General features: G+C 36.5%; 1 protein-coding gene across 1 annotated transcript in view; it reads left to right on the forward strand.

The window, feature by feature from the left end:
- The window catches only part of RANBP3L (RAN binding protein 3-like), a 58,597-nt gene that overhangs the window by 17,729 nt on the left and 32,673 nt on the right, over positions 1-8,195 (forward strand). The window contains exons 5-6 of the mRNA XM_006902355.1: positions 5,022-5,124; positions 5,487-5,617. Coding sequence (XP_006902417.1) covers positions 5,022-5,124; positions 5,487-5,617 — 234 coding nt within the window. The remainder of the gene's footprint in view (positions 1-5,021; positions 5,125-5,486; positions 5,618-8,195) is intronic.

Raw genomic sequence — 8,195 nt, forward strand, 5'->3', positions numbered from 1 at the left:
TTTATCCAGTTTTTTCTGTCATACCCCAATCCTGATGTCAGACCCATTCTACAACAGCGGCATCATGCAGTATTTGTCCCTTTGTGACTGAGATAGTTCACTCAGCATAATGTCCTCTAGGATCACCCATTTTGAATAATATGACATGAGTTCCTTGTCTTTTAAAAAAATATTTTTCTCTCTATCAGCATTCTGCTGTTATTCATAGTATATATTTAGCCAGTAGAGAAGGTCCTCAAGTTGGAAGGTAACAACATATGACTGAAAACATGGCTGAAGAAAAGCTGTCACATCAAAGTTGAGTCTACCTCAATGACCTGGATGCTAAAGTTTTCACCTAATGAAAAATTTTCATTTGCTGATTGATGTGGCATGACTCAGAATTAGGAGAAACAGCTGCAAACATTCATTTTGTAAACTGTAACATGAAATGTACAAAGTATGCATCTAGGAAAATTGGTAGTTGTAAAAAAAACCCAGCAAAAATATTTATATTCTGGACATTAGTTAACTGATATGGACTCATATTGGCTATTTCTAATTTAATAATATTAAGGTTGACTAAGCTGATGATGAAAAACTGAAAAGGAATATTTATCTTCAAAAGGAAAATGTCATATTTGTCTTCAAAAGGAAAATTTCAAGATCTATCCTCAAGTACAATCTGTAGTGACAGAATAATATCCAAATACATATAAGGCCTTTTATATATCTATTAAATTTCCCTAACAACTACTAAGATAGGGACGTCATGCTTAGGAAGGTGGAAGGACAGCATAAGAGAGGAAGACCCTCAAAGAGATTAATTGATTCAGTGACCAGGGTAATGTGGGTAGGTGTGTCGGAGACAATAAGATTGGCACAGGATAGAGGAAGGTATAGGGCTGTTGGACAAAGGATTGTTATGAGTTGCAGGCAACTCAACAGCACATAACAACAACAACAACTACTACTACTACTATTAAACTCAAAGATGAAAAAGTTTATAATTTCTACAAATATTTACAGTGTGAAGTTGATCAAACATGCAATCAAAATGCATTGAAAATGATAATTGGTAATTATAATGCAAAAGAAAATAAAGGCAAAGGATGCATAGTTGGAAAATATGGCATTGGTGACAGAAATGAAGGCAAAGACTGTATGACAAAATGTTGTACTACCAACAACTTATTCATCACAAGCACCTTTTAGAAGAAATTGAAACAGTTGGTCTGGTGTTAAGAATCTCCACAGCAATCCCAAAAGTGTGTGGTGCAAACCCCCTAGCTGCTCTGTGGGAGATGGATGGACAATCTTCTCCCATGTGATTTACTGCCTCTGTAAAGCCCCATGATGTCAGCTATGGGTCAGTTTCAACTTAACAGCACACAGCAATAAACAGCATTATACATAGGCTTCATCAGAAGGAATATGTGGAAAACAAATCAACTACATCTGTAGAAAGAGGTAGTAGAGAACCTCAACACCATCAGTCAGTACTGAATATGGAACAGACCGTCAGATGTTCATATGCAAGTTCAAATTGAAACTGAAGGAAATTAATGCAAGGCCAGGAGAGCCAAAATACAATCTTGAATTTTGCCCTTCTGAATTTAGAATCAATCTCAATAATAGATTTGATGCACTGAGCACTCACAAATGAGGTCAGATAAGTTGTGGAATGAAATTAAGAACATTATACATGGAGAAAGCAAAAGACATTAAAAATAACTGGAAATAAAGAGAAGAAAAAAATGTTGTCAGATAAGACTCTGAAACTTGCTTTAGAACATAGAGAAGCTTAAAGAAAAAGGAAGAAATGATGAAGTAAGAGACCTTAATAGAAGATTTCAAAGGGTAGTTTGAGAATACAAAACAAAGTATTACAGTGAAATATGAGAAAAAATTGAAGTTAGAAAGACAATAGCACAGAACATGCTTAACATTTTTCAAGCTGAAAGAACTGAAGAAGAAATAATAAGCCTTGAGTTGCACCATTGAAGGACTATACAGACAAAATTTTGAATGGTGCAGGCAAGACCAAAAGAAGATGGGAGGAATGTGTAGTCAATCTACCAGAAAGAATTGGTCAATGTACAATCATTCCAAGAAGTAATAAATAACAGAGAACCAATGATATTGAAGAAGGAAGTCCAAACTGCACTGTAAACATCAGCAAAAAAAAAAAATAAGTTTACAGGTATTAACAGAATACCAATGTAGGTGTTTCAGTAACAGATGTAACCTTGGATGTGTTCATTTGCCCATGTGAAAAAATTTGGAAGATAGATAGCTGGTCAACTGACTGGAAGAGGTTCATATTTGTGATCATTTCAAAAACAGATGATACAGCAAGATGCCAATATTGTCAAACAATTTCACTTTGAGCTGTGGTACTGGAGTATTGACTTATACCATGGACTGCCAAGAGAACAAACAGGTTCATCCTAAAGAGGGTGAGACCAGGCTGCTCCACGGAGGCAAGGATTCTGAGACTTCATCTGACTTACTTTGTGCATGTTGCAAGGAGAGACCAGTCCTTGGAGAGAGAATCATGTTCAGTAGGGTGGACATAGGGAGACCATTGATGAAGTGGGTTGATACAGTGGCTGGGGTAATAGGGGTAGGTGTGTCAGAGACAGTAAAGTTGGCACAGCACAGAGCAGGATTCAGGGCTATTGTACATAGGGTCGCTATGAGTCACAGGTGACTAGACAACATATAAAAGCAACAAACAATCATTAGTACCACACATTATTAAAATCTTGTTGAAGATTTTTCAGAAACAGGTAGTGCAGTACATAGAATTGTCAGGAATTCAAGACGGATTCAGAAGAGGCTACAGAATGAAGGGTATCATTGCTGATGTCATATGGATCATAACTAAAAGCAGAGAATATTAGAAAGACAACTAGTGTTTTATTTGCTATGTTAATGCATTTGAATATGTGGATCATAATAAATTATTAATAGTATTAATAAGAATGGAAACTCTTGATTGTTCTCATGCAGAATCTGTACATCGAAAAGTAGTTGTTTAAACAGAACAGAATACTATAAGTTTAAAATCAGGAAAAGTGGTGGTCAGTTTTATCTTTTCACCATACATATTAACTCAATAAGGGAGCTCTGGTGGCATAGTGGAAAGGAATTGTGCTGCAAATGCAAAGGTTCAATGTTTGAACCCACCAACTGCACCATGGTAGAAAATAGTGTATCTCCTCCTAATGGATTAACTGCCTCTGAAAACCCACTGGAGGGTCAAATATGGGTCAGTTCTGACTGGCTGGTACCCAACGGCAAAAACTACATTCAATCAGTATGCTGAGCAAACAGATTAAGAAGATGAGCTACAGTTTAAGAAGATAAATGCAACATCAAGATTAAGAGGAGATTCAACAACCTGCTGTATGCAGACGACACAACCTTGGGGAAAACAAAGATAACTTATTAATCATGAAGCTTAAGACTGAAAAAGAAAGTAAACCAAAATTCTCATACCTGGACCATGACAAAGTAGAAAAGACTGCATTTGTTAAAGATTTCCTTTTACTTAGATCCACAATCAACACCCTTGGAAGCTGCAGTCAAGATCAAAAGCCATTGCATTGGGTAAATCTGCAGTTAAGGATGTCTATAAAGTGCTAAAGAGCAAGGATGTCTGTCTAAAGACTAAGGTACACCTGATATTGTCAAATTATATTTTCAAATGTTTCATATGCATGTGAAATGTGGGTAATGAATAAGGAAAGCTGGAAAGAATTGGCGCCTTTAAACCGTGGTGTTGGCAAAGAATACTAAATTTCATGTGGACTGCCAAAAGACCTGTCAAATCTGTCAAAGCAGTGCAACCAGAATGCTTCTTAGCAGCAAGGAAAGTGAGATTCTGTCTCACATATTTTGGGAGAAGGACAGTATGCTTTGAAAAGTGAAAGGTTGATGAAAAAAAGGAGACCCTCAATGAAATGGAATGAACATTGGAGATTGTGAAGATGGCACAGGATGAAGCAGGGTTTCTTTATCAGGTATAGGGTCACTGTGAATTGGAGGCAACATAAGGACAGCTAGCTACAACATCTCTCCCAATTTTAATGGATTATCTTGACATTTAGTTAAGTAAGTGAAAGGATTTGTAATTCCTAATGAAAAAGATGTAAGTGCTTAAGTGCCTAAGCACTATTTGTCTTAATTCTCCCTGTTCTGCAGGTGGTACACATTATCATGAATGGTGTGGCAATTATGCATTACTTTTTTAAAAAGAGAAAGACTTTGATTCAACACAGTTGCAGAGTTCAGCCTTAGAAGCAACTATTGACAAAAATTGTCATGAAGGAAAATAGAGGATTCTTTCTAAAAAGATGTTCTTTAATATATTTAGTGTGTTCTTAGGACAACATGTTCCCAACATGAAATGGATAGCAAGTATGAATGTTGGGCATATACTTTGAAACAAGTAGACTACACCTCTGTATAGTGTGATTTTATTCAATTAGGGTAGCTCTGGTGGCCTAGGAGCTACCAACCCAAAGGGATGCAGTTTAAATCCATTAGCTACTCTGCAGGAGAAGGTTGTGCAATCTCCTCCTATGTGATTTGTTGTCGTTGTGTTATTATGTGCTGTCGAGTTATGAATGACAGATCTCAACGCTGGCCTTTCCTGTGCCTTTCTCACACTTCCTGATGTACTAGAGCCCATTGTGGCAGTCACCGCATCAATGTATCTGGTTGGATAGTATATAACAACAGTTGTACAAGGGCATGAAACAAAGGTTACCTTTAGGTCACAAGAATATCTCCCTTTGTTGCTGGGACTTGATCCTTCCTAAAATATACTGGTGGGAATTAGTCATGTTTTCTGAGGATTAGGACCAAAGATTCACTAACAATAAGAAAAGTCTCTTATTCAGCATCTAGAGAGCACAGAGCAAAATCATAGCTGAGTTTATCTATCATGTTGAAACGGAAAGCAAAAAAATATACTTTGGCTCAATCAAATATGGGAATGAAATGAAATAATAAGTCTTTCCCCTTCACCCTAGGGTATTAAAAAAGTCAGCCAGTCTCAATGTGAAAGTGAGTCATACACAATGGGCCAACCAGTCAATTCTGCTCTAACATCAACTATCAACTCTCCAAATTCAAGTAAGATGTATTTCACTTGTGAAAATATTTTTTTCTATTAACTTGTTGCCTATTTTTCATGTCATTTGATCAATATTTATAAACTTGAAAAATGAGTTACCCAGTGTTTTCAATCTTTTGGTAAAGACTGGCACACGTAAAAATGGTTTCATGACTTAAAGTCTGTTTTAATTTAATCACACAGAAAATCAATAATGAAATTCTACCTAAACTTGAATCCTTTTTTTTTAAAAAAAAAAAAATGCTCATTGTTATAAACTCATAAGAAGACATGCATGATAACAGGAGCAACAAAAAGATCTTTTACTGTAGGGGAAACAAACAAGCGATCTTTCTGTTTTTTTCTCTCCATTTTGTCTTAGGAATTGATTCTATTAAAAATATATCCCTAATTGAATCAGCTGCTGCTTTCTCTTCCACACCAACACCAAAATGCTTGCTGGAGAAAATTGATGTTATTACAGGAGAAGAAGCAGAATATAATGTGTTAAAGGTTTGTAATAAGCCATTTCTTGCACTGGTACAAGCATGTACAAACATGGAGTAAAATTACCATCAGCAGAAATACCTTTGAAATTGAAGACAGAAGTACAGTTCTCATAAAGACTTGGTTGCTTATGCAGCATTATTGGAACTTTAGAAATATTAAGCCAATATTTTGCTACATTCTTATATGCTTCTGTGTAATTATAAGGAAAAGGAGTTGTTCACAACTTTTTATTCATCTCTTATAACAGAGTGTCAAGAAGCTCATCTTAAAATAATTTCAAATCTATATTTTATACTTTCCATACCTACTCTTATTATCAATGCTATTATCACAGGATTTAAAAATTCTTATGTTGTTATTGTTATTGTTATTTTTAAATGTCATTAAGTCAAGTATGACTGATGGTGACCCAGTGAACAAAAGACCTGAAACCTGTTCTATAACAATCATCATTTCTCTATGTTCATAGAATTCCCAGAGACATGTGGTTTAGGAAGTGGATGCTACTCCTGCTTCCAAACCTGAATCAATCTGGGAGCTCCACCAAACACTGTCCACAATGGGTAAACTTTATGGTGTTTGAAACACTTATGGCGCAGCATTCAGCATCACAGCAAACCCAAGTTACTTCAGTAGAGAAAATACTGTCCTTCTCTTTTTATTTTCTAACTCTAGCTCTTTCCACATTTTCTTATAATGCTTTTGTTCTGGAATCCTATTCTTCTCAATGTTATTTATCATTTATTATGGTCCACAGAGTCAAATGCTTTTAAGTAAAACACAAGTAAATATCTTTCCAACATTCTCAATTTTCTGCCATGACTCATCTGACATCAGCAATGATTTCCCTAATTCCATAGTATCTTCTGAATCCAGCTTGAATTTCTGGCAGTTCCTTGTCTATATACTATTCCAGTTATTTTTTAATAATTTACTTCTCTACTTAGATGTGGTGCTGGAGAAGAGTGTTGAATATATCATGGACTGCTAGGAGAAAAATAGGTTTGTCCTGGAGAGGGTGAAGCTTGGAGTCAAGGATTCTGAAGCTTCGTCTGACATACTTTGGGCATGCAAGGAGGGACTGGTCCTTGGAGAGGGACATCATGTTTGGCAGAGTGGAGGGACAGCGCAGGAGAGGAAGACTCTCGATGAGAAGGATTGATTCAGTGATTGGGGTAGTGGACGTGGGTGTGTTGGAGACAGGTTGACACAGGATAGAGCAGGGTTTTAGGGCTCTTATGCATATGGTCACTATGAGTCACAAGCGACTAGACTGACTGCACCTATCAACAATTTAGGGAAAATATTATTGTTTTCTTTCACTGATAGTTCTCCATCTTATACAATTTCTGACTTTCCCAGGCATTACTCTAGTTACAACATGACCTAAAGAACAGAAAATGGTACATGGGGACAAAGGACAGTGAGCATCTCTTTGAAAGAGCAAGGGAGATTGAGAATATTATAACCTCTACATCCTCCAGAGCAGAAAGCAAATAAAGAGACCATAGCCCAGCCCCATGGTGCCTTTAGAATGAACTACACACCAGCAGCAAGACGTTTGTTTATTCATAGCTGACTCACAGACTTTACTCATAATTGTGATACCAAGAATGTGGTTTATTAGGGAAATAAGATGGAGAGTGTGGGCGGCAAAGAATATTACCCAGTGTACATCCAGGTTTAGCTCAGAAGTTCCGAAGCACAATTTTCAGTTCCTCAGTTAGTCCAGGCTTAGGAGTCAGCTTTTCCTTCTTCTCATCCAACAAAAACAGCAAAAACCTTTAACTGTGGTCTCTATCTTGGGCCTCCTTTGGTTACTCTTTGTCAGAGTTTAACCACAGCAATACCACAGTCTTTCTGCCATCATCACCATGGTCTTGCCAATAGGTTCTTGCTTTCACTAGGGTCTTGCTTCAGTCTCTCTCAAATCTTGCTGCTCAGTGTGGGAAACACACTCTCTGTTATCCTAGTCCCACAGCTGTTGATGATTTCCAAGGCCATGTGTCTGCACTTAGGTAACTGGAAACCAGAGGGGCTAAGGTAATGGCTAAAAAAGCCCACACTATAAACACTATAAACATCTTCTATTTACAGTAATTACAACAACATTTTTCCACAAGGCATTAATTTCTCTTTGTCTTTCTCCATCTGCTTCTACTCCAAGCTTTCTCTATTTCTTTTCACTTCTCCCTTAATCTGACATCTGTACTCTAAACAATTGTCTCTCAAAATATAAAAAAGTATAACTCTCAGATGAGATTAATCCTAGCCTTACTGACATAAATGACAGAGATGAGGCTCTAGGTGTTATCAAGGTGATTCACATACGTAATAAAATCTGAAAAACATGGATACATATTAAGTTATAGTAGTGCACTCAGTGTTATCATATCCTAATTCTCATACTTGAATTTTTAAAAATATGGAGAGAGTTCCATTATGCTTTTATTTTAAATAAGATTAGATATCTCAAATAACACAAAGCTTAATACATTGTATTGCTGTTGTTGGTTGAGTGGACTACAACTCATAGTAACCTTACGAATAACAGATCTGAACATTGCCATATCCTGTGGCA

The sequence above is a fragment of the Elephantulus edwardii genome, unplaced genomic scaffold (assembly GCF_000299155.1).
Source record: "Elephantulus edwardii isolate Elephantulus edwardi_28Jun2011 unplaced genomic scaffold, EleEdw1.0 scaffold00395, whole genome shotgun sequence".
Classification (NCBI taxonomy): Eukaryota; Metazoa; Chordata; class Mammalia; order Macroscelidea; family Macroscelididae; genus Elephantulus; species Elephantulus edwardii.